A 16,990-nucleotide genomic window follows, 5' to 3' on the forward strand; every position below is an offset into this window, starting at 1 on the left:
AGACCAAACTAAGGATTCTATCCAACTATACCTTGGTGAACCAATGAGTTTATTGGGCTTCCTTACAGATCACAAATGAGGGGTTACTTGTTGGAGTGTGGGGCACCCCCCCAATAGCCACATCACTAATGCCTCACCACAGAGTTGATGCCTTTCCCACAGTTGTGTAGATGGTGTTCCCCCTTCAATCAACCTTCGACCTTCTATACATAGTGGGCTAGCTCCTTTCTGAGACCATGTGCAGCTTGGGGAGAATTACATATAACTAGAAACAAGACATGAGAAAGAGTGGTAGGAACCTCAGTGAGGATCTGATGATGCTTCTCACCCCTTCCTTTTATATGAAGGAACATCAACAGGCTGGGTCTTGGGGGGTTTTTGTGGGTAACTGTAGTTTTTCTGATTAAAATGGTAATGGCTAGTATGATCAGAGAACAATATTCCATAACAGTGACAAATACTATTTAATTCTCGTTATTGGGTATTATTTTTATCTAATATTATGTGTAGACACTGAAGCACAGAGATTTCATTTTCCAAGTATACGGGAAGATTGGAACAATTTTCTGAACTTCATAATTGCTGTTCTAAATCTGTTAACTTCCTTTGAAACGTGGTGTTCTTGTCAAAAAGCTTTACAAACGTTATTGTACCTAGTATTCATGTATATTTAGAGAACTTTGAATGTTTCACATGTTTCTTACTTAGACTGTCTTTTTATTCTTTGGAAGATTATTTTCCTTCTTAAACTTGGTTGTTCATGGTCCTTTACAGTTAACAAGTATCCTTATCCTCAGGACATTTTTCTACTGGAGCCTAAGTACTGTTTTAAATAACTTCAAAAATTCTTATTGACTCAGTAACATCTATTTATTTTGTAGTGCTAAGGATTAAACCTGAGGTCTCCCATATGCTAGGGAAGCACTCTACCACTGAGTCAGCCCCTGGGTAATTCTTTTTTTTTTTTTTTTTTTTTTTTTGTTTTTTTTTGTTTTTTCGAGACAGGGTTTCTCTGTGTAGCTTTGCGCCTTTCCTGGAGCTCACTTGGTAGCCCAGGCTGGCCTCGAACTCACAGAGATCCGCCTGGCTCTGCCTCCCGAGTGCTGGGACTAAAGGCGTGCGCCACCAACGCCCGGCCTGGTAATTCTTAAAATATTTCCTTTTCTAATTTTTTTTCTTACTAAGGAATTTAGTGTTTCTTTCTCCATACTTCTTAATTATGGAAATCCTCAATTAATATTTGGTTTGATTTGAAATAGAAGGGATGAGAAGTATAAGATATAATATTTGTTTGTGATAGCAGTTCCATTTATTTTTTTTGGAAGAAAATCGGTTTACTGAGTACACTGCTTGGGATGGCAGTCTGGGCAGTGACAAAATACAAATTGCAGTTTTAAAAATGGGAGGGATTGTTTGGGGGTCTTTTTTGTCTAGTATTGGTGACCAATTCCAGGTCCTTACACTAGGCAAGTGCTCTATATTGAGTTAAATCTCCACCTTTTACCATTGTGTTTAATAAGTCATTTTTACTTGCTAATTTCTCAGTAAAAAAGTTCAGTTTAAGCCCTGATCTTTCTGCGATTCATGTACAGGATGAGTGCAATTTCTCTTAGCATAATCGTTTAAATTAACCCTCTATGGCCACACAGCCACCCTGAGGAACTGCATTTCTTCCCTGTATTGTTTTTCAAAGTATAGCCTATGGCAGATCAATTTTCTGATGGCAGAGAATTCTCTGAGACTGTGTGGTACATTGTTCAAATTCACAAAGTTGTGACTAATGCTCACAAAATGTTGAAAGGATGATAAGGGGACATGCCAAAGCATTCTGGTTCATTTCTCCAGTAACTTCATTGAGTATTAGTAAAAGGATTCGAATGCCTCTTTGGGAGAGGAACAGATAGTGGAAATTGGAGCAGCAGTTTAAAGGGCTCACTACCTATCTGCCTAAATAGATTGGGTTAGATTATGGAGGCCCCAAGATACCTCGTAAATGACTTTCAGCTTTCCTTGGCCTCTACATTAAACATCTCTCTAAGTTGTAAGAAGAAATTCCTAAACTCCATGATTGATTGGCTTCAAATTCCCAGCATTAAATCGTCAGAATTCCATTTAAACCAAAACCTGTATTTCAAAAAATACTTTATAAGATTGTTTGATGATCAAAGCGTTTTTATCATCCAATACTGACGTGATGAGAAGAAACTGGACATATTTTGGAGTTCTTGGAACAACTTCAAAGAGTAATAGAACAGACTGTGGCGAGCTCTTCTTCCATGTTTGGAAGGCAGCACATTGGCTGAGACTTGCTGTAAGGAGAAGCTCCCTTGAAAACATCTAAGGTCTTTTCCTACTTTGGGCTTCTAAAGGTTAGCAGAATTCATGTCTGCCTCATTCCCACTACTGTACTCATTTTCTCCCCAATGTTTCTATTAGTATACTAGCATGGAAAGATGATTCCGGAGGCATTTGTAGTAAGTTTCTCAGTCACTTGCCTTCTAATCCTCCCAAGAGCTGTTTCTGTTCATCTTGAAAGGAGCCCTTTCATCCCCATCTCACATTTTTTTGTTTGTTTTTGTTTTGCAGACCGAGAAGACTGAAGCAATCTGAGAGATTTGGGGGCAGGGGGAGGAGGCACAGAGCCCAAGCAACCTCCAGTTAGCCTGATACCTCTTCGCTAAGATTTTGGTACCCAAAGCAGCGGACCCTGGATTTAGCATCCTTCCTTGGATCCTTGGTTTTCTTTAAACAAACGTTGAGCACGTTCCAACGTCCTCTGTGTGCGCGCGACACCTCCTAGCCACTGGCCCGGGGTTCCTTCCCACCATCTCTCTCGCCCCCCCTCCCACCCCCAGCCTGCGCATGCGTCCTAAGAACCCCCTCCACTCGCGGCCCAGACTCCGAGTATTGTCGGGGGCTATTCTCTCTCCCAGGAACATGGCGGCGAGTCAGGGAGGCGGTGGGAACAGTGGGGGCGGCGGTTGTGGTGGAGGTGGAAGTGGCGGTGGCGGTGGCGCGGCTGGAGGAGGAGGTGGTGGTGGAGGAGGAGGTGGCGGGGCCGGGGCGGGAGGAGGTGGCGGCTGTGGCGGGACCGTGGCGGTGCCCATCCCGGTCCCGACTCTTTTCGGTCAGCCGTTCCCCAATGGGCCGCAGTGGCACCCGGGGAGCTTGCAGCCTCAGCACACGGTGAGGAGCCTGGACCGGGCCCTGGAGGAGGCGGGGAACTCTGGCATCCTGAGCCTCAGTGGCAGGAAACTCAGAGACTTCCCAGGCAGCGGCTACGACCTGACGGACACCACCCAAGCAGGTGACAGGCTGGGGGGAGGGGAAGCGGGGCCTGCAGGGAGGATGGGGAGTGGGTGGCTGCGTGGCTGCCTTGTTGGACTCTGCTGGGCCGGCGGCGCGCAGAGGCGGCGGGAGTCCCGGAATCCTAGCAGCCTCCTCTGACTGTGAGGGGCAATGCAGGCAGCGGAAAAGAGGGGCGCCAGTAGCCCAGGGATGATGGAGAAGCTGGCTGGGATGTTAGGGGCATTATTGTTAAAGAGTGTTGCACCCAGGCAGAAGGGACTTATTGACACCTTTCTTAATGCACTTCTTTCAACTCTTGGTCCTAGCTTTCTCCACCTCAACCGTGAGTAGGTGGGAGGGGGTGAGGGGAGTTGGGAACAGACAATGCAGAAAATCATAATCTCTACGTATTCCTTGAAGGCATCCATGCCTGGAAGAATGGCATAGTCCTATTTCAGAGTAAGGCTTGCTGTTTGTGTGTGTGTTCCTATGGTGGATTTGTTTAATCATCTTAGGATGTTTTTGTCTCCTTTTTTTTTCTTACCTATGCCTTACAGAGTGAGTTTTATTTTATTTTATTTTTTTCATTTTCCTAGTGTTGAGAGGTGATGGTGGTTAGATTAGTGTTTGTTGCACTAGCAAATTAAAACGTCAGTCACTTAAGTGTTTGGTTACTGCATGAAAGGTAGTCCATTTTGGGGTGATGTTAGTTTTGATTTTTATAGCAGAAAACTAAAAAAAAAAAAATGAATGGGGATTTTTGAGAAAAAAATCCATTTCTTATGGAGTTGATGGTTAATGGATTATCCTGTACTCGGTGTTAGTCTTTGTTGTGGCTGGGCATTTGCTTGTTGTTGCTGTGAATTCCCTCTCCTTCTAATGCAGTGCTGCTCATTTTTAGCTTTGTGCAGGTTTGCTGAAAGTTTTATTTTCTTTTCACAATCTTTTTTTTTGTTGTTGTTGTTGATGTATTCCATCTACTCGGCTGAAATAAATTATGCACCAAAATATTTGAATTGATGTAGTGATCTTGAAGCAACATAGTAAATTCACGCATAGTGAGAAGTAGTAAACAACCTTATTTATAAAGAAGACAATTTTAGTGCTTTTAGTTTCTAGACACCGAATCAAGATATGTGTACTGGCAAAGGATGGCAAAAAGAGGAAAAATTTAAAATTGAAGCTTCCTATTCAGTAGTTGTCTTAGGCAGTATCCAAAGAACTATGAATGCATAATCAATACCCGATTTTATATTGTGGGAAACAGGTTTGAATGTTTACACCTTTACTCAGAACAGATTTCCCAAACACTCTATTCACAGACTCATGGCTAGATATTGGCAAGATATGCTCCTTGGTGTGTGCTTGAAAAGCTTCAAGAAAAAATGGCTTCAGGATGCATCATTGTAGGGATTTTTTTTTCCCCGCGTACTATTCTTTATAACCTGTACCTGCAGGACAAACTTTAAGGATCTTAGCTAGACATTTCAGGCTGTTACTATCTGGCCCCAGGTTAATTATTGCAACCTTATCTCCACAAACGTTCCTACCTTCTCTTCCAACTAGGTCAGCTTCCAGCCCCTCAAATATATATTTTGTGTAATTCTGCCTCATCATTGTATGAGGCTATCTTCATGCCTGAGACTTTCCAAGAATCTTTTTCCGTAATCCATAGCAGTCTTCAGTTTCTTTGAATTCCCAGGGTACTTATTGACTTTACTACTTATGTGACAGTGCTGGCTTTATTTTCCTTTTATGTTTTGCCTGACTCTCCCTGAGGATATGAAGAGCAACTTTAAAGGCATATACTTGTTCAGTGTTCCCATTTTATATTGCTTTTACTGTATAACGATGTTTATCACAAACATGACCATCATTTTTTGCAGGTATAACCATTTGCTTTTAAGCCTTCCTTCAGTTGTTTTTCTGAGGCAAGCTTCAGCACAACACAGAGCCTTGTTTGTTCTTGGTAAACAGTTAACTCACCATAATCTTTTTATTGGTGGTGGTGCAGTGTTTTGCACATGCGATTCAAGAACTCGAAATACCCAGATCCCTCCCATGTTAATCTTTACTAGTGTCTATATTGTTTATTGTTTGGAGTGTATACTTGTGTGTGTGCCACTGCACACATGTGTGAGGGTGCATATGTAAATGTACACATGAGTGTGGAGGCCAGAGGTCAACCTAAGGTGCAGTCCTTTTTTTTTTTTTCCTCACTGCTCTGGGGTTGTTAAGTAGACTAGGCTGGCTGGTTTGAGAACACTGAGAATTCATCTCCAGCACTGGGGTTACAAATAAACAATTGTGCCCAGCTTTTTTCTTTTTTATGTGGATTCTGGGGATTAAACTTAAGATACTCAATGCTTGCCTCACAAACACATTACCTACCGAGGAAGGTGTGTTTTTGTTTGTGTGTTTTCTTCCTTTTCTTTTTCATTCTCTCCCTGCTTTCTTTTTTGTGTGTGATACCCATTTGCACAAACATGCACATATGAATGCAAGCACATGGGTGCCATGGCCAGTGTGTGGTCATCTGAGGAGTACTTTGTGTATCAATTCTACCTTAAGATAGGCTCTCCTGGCCTCTGAGCTCCCAGGGACTCTGCTGTCTTTCTCCCACCTCCCTAAAGGAGTGCTGGGATTACAAATACCTGAGCTACTCTGTCTGCCCTTTACAAAGGTTCTGGGGGTCTGGACTCCAGCTGTCATGCTGTTGACAAGACTTTACCCACTGTCATTTCCCCTACTCTGTTTTGAGACATAGTCTGTATTTCGGGCTAGCATTCAATTCACTGTGAATCCCAGGTTGGCCTTGAACTTGAGATAATCCTCTTGACTCAAACCCACCTGATTACAGGCATGAGCAACCACTTGATAGGATTTATTAAAATAACTCAGCTTTATTATAAGCTAGGATAAACATATAAAGGTGAATACGCAGATTTTCTCTTCCTGAGATTGGGTTATTTTGCTTAATATTATCCTCTCCAAGCCTGTCCATTTGCGTGCAAATTTCATTTTTCTGAACAACTGAATAACATTCTATTGTGTGTACCACATTTTCATTATCTATTCATTTGTAATTGGACATCTAGGTTGGTTCCTTTTCATTGCTATTGTAAATACAGCAGCTGTAAACATGAACGTGCAACTTCCTACGTGCTCCAGAGTCCTTTGAGTATATATGCGAGGAGTGGTATAGCTGGGTCATGTGGTTATTTGTTTGTTTGTTTTGTGTTAATTTTTGAGGAAATTCCAAGCTAATCTCCATGATTGCTGTATTAATTTGAATTTTACCAGGAGTGAATAAGAATTACTCTTCCCACCCCCACAACCCTGTCCTCTCCAACATTTGTTGTTAGATTTCTGGATGATAGCCATTCTGACTATGGTGAGGTGAAGTCTGAAAGTAGTTTTAATTTGCATTTGCCCAATGACTACAGATGTTAAACACTTTGAGAAATACATGCCATTTGTGTTTCTTCTTTAAAAAAAAGTGTCTGTTGATTTTCTTACCCCGTATGTTGATTATCAGTTTTATTTCCCATCCTATAATGTGTATGTGTATATATGTTAACTGATGGATAGAGTTGTCACATTTAGAAAGGCGACAAAGGCTAGTATTAGGTGATGACGAAGGATGGAATGCAGGTAGAAGAACACATGAGTCGTGAAAGAGCATATAAACACATTTTCCTTTCCTGGCTTCAAGTCCGCCATGGTTTTGTAATTTTTTTTTGTGGTGGTGGACAAGTGAATAAAAATGTAATTGATAGTAAAAATATAAAACCCTAAGTGAAGCTCTGTCACACTAGAATGACCAGTTCAACTATATGGCAGTTCACGGAAATGGACAGGGTTTGGGACTGGGCAAGTGTTTGAACGGCGTGCTTTAACCAGTTGTGTTTATAAAGAATGTTTTTATTTGTGAGTTAATTAGAGCAAAGTAGTTTTATTTAAAAGTAGATTTAATAAAATGACATATTATAAAAGAAAAGGAAAGCCAATCACTTAATATTTTTGTCATTCAAATGTATATTATTTTTGAGACCATATCAAGATCAGGTAGAGTAAATAAATTTTGTGATATTCTCCTTTTCATTTAAATGAGATATCAGTACATAAGTCACTTGTGTTTTGTTTTGACAAAATGTATCCATGAAGTATTTAGAAGCAATATTTTTGAGTACAGATATCATGTTCATTTTATGTAAATGAAAGTGGGCACCTCAGATATGAAGAAAACTGAGCACATTTGGAGGTTATACCTGCTTACATACACATGAATATACATACAGGTACACACTATCTTCTTCAAGATAGTTTTGTTTGATGGCATTGTTACACTGTATTTACAATGAGTCTTACTGGGTTAATGTTTCAGAACCAAATTGATTATTTAGACAAGCATGAGGTGGTTTATTGGATGGAGAAGAGATTTGAAGAAGGGAAAAAGCAAAGATGCTATTCTGCTAATTAAGCGGTGGTTGGAAAATGAGCTAAAAATAGCAGAGATGATATTCTGCTAATTAAGCGATGGTTGCAAAATGAGCTAAAACAACATTGACCTAAGGGAAATTGACGAGTTTCAAAAGAAGAAGGAAGGGAAGGCTTTCTACACCATTTTACCGTCCCTCCTACATACATAAGATGAAATAGACCAGTGTTTCCTGCCTTGGCTAGACATTAAAATCCCAAGGGAGGATTTTTTTTTAAATTTTTTTATGCCAAGAACTTACCCCAGACCAATTAAATCAGGGTCTCAGTGCCTAAGAGACTTAAACAAAATCTTCCCAGGTGATTCCAATGTACAGTCAAGGTCATATAAATGTAAATGCTTTCTGTTTGAGTGAATGAAAATACAGACAGAAATTTAGTGATTAACCTAAGGTTCAAAACCCAAACTAGGATGTGTTCAAGATCTAGTGCCGTGTTATTTTGTATCTATTTATCATAGTGTATATGATATGAGCTTACTGGGAACCTACAATTTTCTTGGCTATCCCTGGCTTAGAGCTCATCCAGTTTGTAAACTTTGCACAGTTGCTCCAAAATCTGTAGTCACAAAGCCTTGCTGTCCCTAATAGGTTTGCCAAGAGGGGAAAATGGAGAGAAGAAGACGGCTGTTGACAGAGTGTATCTTTGGTGTCTTTTTACATTTTTCTGCATTTATGGTGTCTATTCTTTGCTTACCACCTCTGTCCCTTTTCTCAGTTTTCTTTTCAACTTCAGGTTCACTTTCCTCCTTCACTGGGATGGAGCTTAAAGCTATATGATTATGACCACCTCTTGAGAAGATTACCATTTAAGAGGAGTTTGCACCCTTACATGAAATCAGTTGGTGGTTTATCCTGATGACCTTTTTGAGTATATCCACTTTCTCAACTTTCCTTCATAAAAATTCTCACCCACAAAAGGATATAAAAAGAGTGATCCAAAAGTTGTTATCCTGTTTTAGGAAGGCCACTCATTCTCTGTGGAAAGTCTTGTTTCAGGTTCCCTGCTTATAGACGTGGTATGAGCTTTTTGGAGACTGTGATAATTTGTTGCCTTAAAATGGATTTCTTGAGCCAGGAAGTGGTGGCACATGCCTTAAAACCCGGCACTAGGGAGGCAGAGGCAGGCATATTTCTGAGTTCGAGGCCAGTCTGGTCTACAGAGTGAGTTCCAGGTCAGCCAGGGCTACACAGGTAAACCCTGTCTCAAACAAAACAAAACAAACAAACAAAAAAGAATTTCTTGGTTATTCAAACATATCTTATTGTTTTCACAGCTTGCTCTGTCACCAGTGCTACAACTGAGGGCATGTGTTTGAGCCTACTTGCAGCTAATCCATCTGATGCATTATACAGTAATTTTTATGTCCATGAGCAGTAGGTCTGTAAAACAGATTTAGGAATTCTTTTGCCAGATTGTGCTGTGTCCTGGATAATCACATGTTTTCCTGTAAACCAGGAATTGACTCTAGGATTTCCTACATGTGTTGGCTCACCTTTTCAACTGTAGGATATGGTACATTGTATTCAGTTGTAAAATGGAGTCGGATAAACACAACATCTGACTTGGTCTCATAGTTGTAGGTCCTGCTAGTGCATTTACTGGAACATGTTTGTGATTTAATTTTTTGACCTGAATCAGGTATCTGCCTTTCTTTATGGAGTGACTTCCTGAAAAATGGAATATGAAGCACATTTTTTAGAGCTGACTCATATTTTAATAGGTGTAGATTATATTTTTGAGTTGTTGAACCTTGAACTGATTTACTCTGGAAGCAATCCTCTAGTGATCCCTTAATTTCTTTCTTTTGCAAGTTTGCAATGTAAAATAAAAAATTAGCTTGAATTGAAAGGTACAGTCATTGTTAAAGTAATTCCATTTGTTTAGCTTTTCATATATAATTACTCTATTTTATCTTAGCAAATAATCCTTTGATATTGGTAGAGTACATTGTAGTTGGTTTTTTTTCTTAGCTTTACCCTTTACTCTTTGGGGGTCCTGCCACCCAGTTCCCAAATAAATGCACACAGAGAGGCTTATTCTTCTTTATGAATGCCCTGCCTTAGTTTGGCTTGTTTCTTGCCAGATTTTCTTAATTTAAATAATCCCATCTAGTTTTTGCCTCTGGGCTTTTATCTTTCTCTATTCTATATACCTTTCTTTGCTTCTTATTCTCTGTCTGGATGTGTGGCTGGGGGGCTGGCTCCTCGTGTCCTCCTTTTCTTGTCCCTTGATCTACTTACTCTACCCAGATTTCTCCTATTTGTTCTCCCTGCCTGCCAGCCCTACCTGACCTTTCTCCTGCCTTGCTATTGGCTGATCAGCTCTTTATTTGACCAATCAGGTGTTTTAGATAGGTAAAGTAACTCAGCTTCACAGGGTTAAACAAATGCAACATAAAAGAATGCAACAGATCTTTGTATCATTAAACAGATGTTCCACTGTATAAACAAATGTAACACATCTTAAAATAATATTCTACAACAGTACATAATACTCCTTCTGTTTGAGACGGGTTCAGTGATTGCCAGGAGTGTATAGCAAAGTATTGGTTAGGATACATCATTATCCTAGTGTTGTATGCACTGTTAATGGTTTCTCCTTATCATATAATTGTTAATGCAAACATTAAATGAGTTACTTCCTGTGACAGTAAATAATTAATTTCATAGATATCATCATTATCTATATCATGCCATGTTTTATTTGCTTGCATAGCTTTTCATGACTTTATATTTGAAAACTTTAGAACAGAATAAAGAAACATTCTTAGAACTCTATCTTTGAAAATATGGCCACTAAACTAGAAAGAGACAGGGCTAGTATGTATGTAGATATACATCTGTAATCCTGTCCTTCTGAAGGCTAAGAGAGTAATGTATTATTTCTTCCTCTTTTGAGATTATAATATAATTACATCTCTCCGTTCCCTTTCTTCCCTCTAAACTCTCCTCTCCTTTAAATTCATGTTTTTTTCACTTTTATTATTGCATGTATGTGTACATATGAATATATATGTATATATTCCAAAATATAATCTGTTCAGTCCATATAATGTTACTTGTGTAGCTGAAAACTTCAGCAACATAATTGTATGTGTGTGTCTCTGTGTGTGTGGGTACTTTTATATGTGAGTGAAGGTGTACCAAAGCCCATAAGAACATGTTGGATCCCCTGGGGCTGGAGTTATAGGCAGTTGTGAACTCCGAAGCACAGGTGCTGGGTAGCAAACTTTGTCCTCTTCTGCAAGGGCAGTAATCACTCTTAACTACCAATCCATCTCTCTACCTCCAGACAGTAATATTTTGAGCTTAAGGGTAACCTGAACTACACAAGGGAACAATGTCAAAAGCAAAAAACAGCAACAACAGACAAACAAACAAACAAAAAACCGTCTAGGGATGTAGCTCAGTGTTGGATTGCTTGCTTAGGATGCATGGGGCCCTGTGCTTGATTCTAGTACCACAAGACAAAAGTGGGCTATGTATTTGTAGTACAACATAAACACACAGAGAAATCGATGGTTGGGATAGCCTATATTTGGCTGGAATGTTTTGTGTAAGGTTTAAATTTTTACATTTCAATTTGCATTATCTAAAATCTGTTAGGGTTATCTAGAGGAAAAGAACTGATAGAATGTATGAATATATCCATATGGATTATATATAACATATTATATATAATAATCACACATATATATGATTTATTGGAGTGGATTACAGGATATGGTCCAGCTAGTCCAACAATGGCTGTCTACCAACTGAAAGTCCAGGAATCTAGTAGTTGTTCAGTCCATGAGGCAGGATGTCTCAGCTGGTCTTCTGTATGTGCCAGAATCCCCAAAAAGTAGGCTCTAATGCCAGTGAAGGAATTAACTTGCCAGTGAGAATGAGGGCAAGTAGGCAAGGAGCAAGAACTCCTTCCTTACTCCATGTCTTTCATATAGACTACTGCCAGAAGGTATGGCCTAGATTTAAGGTGGATCTTCCCTCCTGAAAAGATCCAGATTTATGGTGGGTCTTTCTATTTCAAATATTCAATCAAGAAGAATCCCTCACACATGTACTCAGCCACTTGGGTTTTTGTTAATTCCAGATGTAGTTAAGTTGACAACCACAGATAGCCATCACACTTGGAATAGTTCATGTAGCATTAGAAACAGGTCTACTATGCAAGATAATTGGCAACAAAAAGCAGTGTTAAGGATACTTTTCACAAGTACCACTTATTGAGAATTATAGCATACTGACTTACTGAGGTATAGTATTTAAGTTCTGATTCATTCGTGGACAAAAGAATATTCTCCCGCCGGGCGGTGGTGGCGCACGCCTTTAATCCCAGCACTCGGGAGGCAGAGGCAGGAGGATCTTTGTGAGTTTGAGGCCAGCCTGGTCTACAGAGCGAGATCCAGGAAAGGCACAAAGCTACACAGAGAAACCCTGTCTCAAAAAAAAAATATTCTCCCTGCTTAGCCCAGCAGCTCACTCTGAATGATTCTTAAACTGAGTGATAACTAACCTTATGTCTTGGAAATTGGTTATCAGCATTATACAATAGGTGAAATCTTGGCCTTGGAGATGTAACTCAGTTGCTCCAATGCTTGCTTAACGTTCACAAAGTCCTGGGCTCACCCCTTAGTACCACACAAGCCAGGTATTGTGACACATGCTTGAAATCCCAGCATTCATGAGAGGAAGCAGGAGAGTCTCAAGTGCAAAGTCATCACTGTTACAGGAGACCTAGTCTCAAAATCAAAACAAACCAGCAAAGCAAAACAATCAAAACAACAAAGAAGGGGGAATCCTAACCTTTCCTCTTTTTCCCTATACTTGGGTGTTTTTAGGTAATTAATGAAGCATTGTAATCCCCTTGTAAAATTAGTTGTCTAGAAATTTTAGAGATTTATCATCTATATGTCTTTTATAAGATGGAAATCCACAACTTACACTCTTGAGTGCCATTTATTTTATTGAAAGGAAATGGTATGGGGCAATTTTATAATGATTCAACTTTTAGTGTCAATTTCAACTAGTGCACTAAATCTAGTAAATGTCAGACTTTAACTGCTTTTTGTTTGGAATGTTGGGGATTGAACCCTGGGCTTTGTACCATTATGTTTTCCCTTAATCGCAAACATTAAGTCTTTATGTTTCATCGGTTTCAAATAGATTTAAATTTATAGAATATCACTAACATAAAACCAGTGTATGGATTATAATAGATAACAATTACATATTTTTTAATGTAATTTGAAGTAATGTAAAAAGCTTTGGTGTGTGGTTTTTTGTTTGTTTGTTTTTTGAAACAGGGGTTCTCTGTGTAGTCCTGGCTATCCTGGAACTCACTCTGTAAACCAGGCTGGCCTGTAACTCAGAGATTGGCCTGCCTCTGCCTTCTGATATGAGATTTTTTTTTGTTTGTTTTTTTTGAGACAGGGTTTCTCTGTGTAGTTTTGCGCCTTTCCTGGATCTTGCTCTGTAGACCAGGCTGGCCTCGAACTCACAGAGATCCACCTGCCTCTTCCTCCCGAGTGCTGGGATTAAAGGCGTGCGCCACCACCGCCCGGCCTGATATGAGATTTTTAAAAGAATTTTTTTCTAAACAAGATTTTATGTACTAACAGTTAATGAAAAAAGAGGCTTCCATGAATTTGAGAAAGAGCAAGGAGAGACATATGGAAAAGCATTTGGAGGGAAGAAAGGCAAGAGCAAAATCAAGTAATTATATTATAATCTCTAGACAATAAAAGTAATAAAAATAAATCCTTTTATTTATGGGCATTTTTGATTGTGTATACTCCCTTTTTAAAAATTTATGTATATATTTTATGAATGTGAGTGCTCTATCTACATGTATGCGTGTAAGCCAGAAGAGGGCATAGGATCCCATTATAGATGGTTGTGAGTCACCATGTGGTTGGTGGGAATTGAACTTAGGACCTCTGGAAGAGCAGCCAGTGTTCTTTCCTGCTGAGCCATCTCTCCAGCTCCATGTGTACTCTCTTATGATTTGTGGCAGAACTGTTCTTACTTTATTTTAAAAATTTTATTTATCAGTGTTTATATATGTATGCATGCACACTCATGTACATAATGTGTATGTGTAGACATGCATGCCATAGCATGTGTGTGAAGTTTATAGGACAACTTTGTGGAGTTGGTTCTATCCTACCTTTTCATGGCTTTGGGGAATCAAAATGAAGTCTCTAGGCTTGTGACAGGAGCATCTCACCCACTGAGCCACGTCCCCTTCACTTGCCCTATTTCTTTATTTTTGATTACTTCAGTCAATTTGAGCATAGTGTCAGTCATTCAAAGTGATGAGAAATGCAACTAAATAATTGTGATAAAATTTTTTTGTTTGCACTCTAAGGAGATTATACAATTCTAGAATGTTTCTCACTAGATTTTCATACACAAAACAATGACTATATTGATGATTTTGTCCCATAGACACTCTCAAATGTGGAGCCTAGAATATTTCCATTCTTAAAACAAAATATAATACAGCAATCCTTAAAAAAAATTGAGGCGTTACTTGATTGGGGGTTTTTGTGTTTGTCTATAATAAATTACATTTACAGATATTTGTGAAATAAAAAATAGTTAATTAGGGGTTGGAGAGATGGCTCAGCAGGGAAGAGCTTGCTTCCCTTCCAGAGGATCTCATTTCTGTTCCCAGTACCTAGGTCATGTGTCTCACAACCATCTGTAACTCCAGAGGTATCTGTTGCCCTCTTTGGGCCTCCTTGGGCATTGGCACTTGAGTGCGCGCGCGCGCGCGCACACACACACACACAGACATGCATAATACACTAATACAAATAAAAATATTAATTTAAATTTAGCAACTTTTTCCCTTCCTTAGTGAGTATGTAGGAAATGATTTGTAAAGGTTGTAAACTTGCAGCTTTCAAAGACTTGATCCAATAGTCCCACAGAATAGGAACTCACATACATCTTACACAGACTAGATTCTCAATATTGTTCTCAGTGTTTGTGTGGGAGGGGGTGCTAATTTACCTTCATGGCATATTTTGAAGTGCCTGGAAACAGTTTTGATTGTAATAATTTGGAGGGTCACAGGAGGTGGTGATAATGACATTTAGTAACTAGAGATGAGGGATGATGCCAAGCAACTTTAACTGAAAATAACAATCCCCACAATGAAGATCTTTCTATCCTAATACATCAATGGTAACTATCATTTCATAACCCTAAGTTTGAAGAAGGTAAGTATTGTAAATGAAAACATTGTGGGTTATGATATATTACATGGGAACCCCGAGGGTATCCCACTCGTCCAGGGAACTACGCTGGCATGCTGGGCAGATGCAGTGGCGGGCTGGCGGGTGACTCACCCCATGCGGGCATGGTGGCGGGGTGGCAGGTGAACATTCACAACCCAGACGCTATATCCGTGCAGAAATGGTTTATTATAATAGCGAGACAATGAGAAGATAGGAAAGAGGGAGGAGAGAGAGAGGAGAGAGGGGCAGGGAAGGGAGGAAGGGGCAGAGTTTTTCCTTAAAAGAGGCTTTTAAGTCAGGATGCAAGACGGCTCCAAGGGGTGGGATTTTAAGGGGGCAGGTCAGAATATTAACATTGTGTATTACATGTTTAGAGGTTGAGATGACATTTTATTGGATTGTTGGAACATCAAAGGGAGCTTTAGAAAGAATATGCAAGTTTGGCTTAGAAAGGGATCACATAGCTTTGTGTAGTAAGAGGGAAATCACTGAATATTGAAATCCCAAAATTTCCTCCAACTGAGCTTATGAGATAATTAACTCTTGTTGCTAACTGTGGACCATCTCATCACTCAGCTAAGGATGGCGGGGCTAATTTGCTCTCTTCCCTTTCTCTCAGCCTCTCTACCGGTTGGAAACTGGCGCCTGTTCACCAGAGGGTTCTGAATAGCTTTCAGATGTTTTCCTTCCTGTCTGTCCTCACTGCCATTGTTCTTCAGGTTCCTCTGGTCCTCACCTTGAACTAGACCTTCAACAGCTTCTCACACTTGATGACCTGTCTGCCCCAGCTTTGCTTCAATTTCAGTTTTTCCTCCACACTAGTTAGAGTGTGCTTTGCATTGTGTAACTATGATTGTCAGTTGTTGCTAAAACACATTCAAGCAGTACACTGTTTCCTAACAAAACATTTCAAAGTCCCATTTTCTTAGTCTTTGTTTCAAAGCTTAAAAAAATGAAACCTAATATTACACTGTTTTCTTTAACTGTAGTAATTTTTATATTTTCTTGCCCTGTATTAAGTTGCTAAGATTCATTCAATTGTGTGTGTGTGTGTGTGTGTGTGTGTGTGTGTGTGTGTGAAGTTGTAATTCATTCTTTTGGATAGCTACACTATTATCCACTTTATTTCTTTATTCACGTTCTCTCTGATGACTATTTCTATGCTACCTTTTTTTTCTCTTGCAAACAATATACCTGTAAACATTAAACATATCTCTTGTGTAAAACATTTTCTTTTATATACTTTGAATGGAATTGCTAGGTTGTATGTTAACATTCAAATTGGTTTACAGTTTATATTTCCATGGGCGTCGTCTCCTCTGTGTGTATGTGTGTCCATGTCCGCTCTGTTCCGAGACATGAAGCTAGATGGATCCCAGGAGCTCACTGTACAGTTGTCCAAGCCTAAATTGTAAGTTTTGGGTCCAGCTTCTATCTTAAAAAAAGGTAGTGATAGATGAAAATACCTGATAGCTGATAGCCTCTTGTGGCCTCTATATAGACACTCATGGGTTTACATCTGTGCATGTATGTACCTCATGTGGAAGTTGGATGACAACTTGTAGAAGTTGATTTTCTCCTTTCATCATTTGAGTCCTAGTGATTAAACTCAGGTCATTGGGTTTGGTGGCAAGTAACTTTATAATCTTACCTACCTTACAGACTTGTGATTTTTTTATTTATTTGAGACAAGGTCTCCCCATATATCCTAGGATCACCACAAACTCAGTCTCCTGCTTTTGCCTTGCCAGTGGTTGAGTTACAGAAGTGTATCACCATTCCTTTTTCATCTAGCACCAGTTTTGAAAAAAAATTTTTTTCAGCCAGTTGTCTCATCACTGTTGAAAATCAGTAAAGATGACTATAAAGGGTTTTTTTTTTTTTGGATACTTAATTCTATTTTATATGTCCTTACTCAAGTATTACAAGTATCTTGATTGTTGTAGGTATGTA

At 39.4% G+C, this 16,990-nt stretch overlaps 1 protein-coding gene across 7 annotated transcripts in view; it reads left to right on the forward strand.

The window, feature by feature from the left end:
- Positions 1-2,922: 2,922 nt before the first annotated feature.
- Lrch2 (leucine rich repeats and calponin homology domain containing 2) overlaps positions 2,923-16,990 on the forward strand; it is a 94,106-nt gene continuing 80,038 nt past the window's right edge. For 6 of the 7 annotated variants that reach the window (XM_076562723.1, XM_042268989.2, XM_006989965.4 and 3 more), the window contains exon 1: positions 2,923-3,307. In XM_076562723.1, the coding sequence (XP_076418838.1) occupies positions 2,938-3,307 (370 nt within the window). In that variant the 5' untranslated portion in view covers positions 2,923-2,937. Of the gene's footprint in view, positions 3,308-3,429; positions 3,632-16,990 lie in introns of those variants that run through there. The other variant, XM_042268990.2, reaches the window with a different exon arrangement.

This window comes from Peromyscus maniculatus, chromosome X (genome assembly GCF_049852395.1).
Source record: "Peromyscus maniculatus bairdii isolate BWxNUB_F1_BW_parent chromosome X, HU_Pman_BW_mat_3.1, whole genome shotgun sequence".
Classification (NCBI taxonomy): domain Eukaryota; kingdom Metazoa; phylum Chordata; class Mammalia; order Rodentia; family Cricetidae; genus Peromyscus; species Peromyscus maniculatus.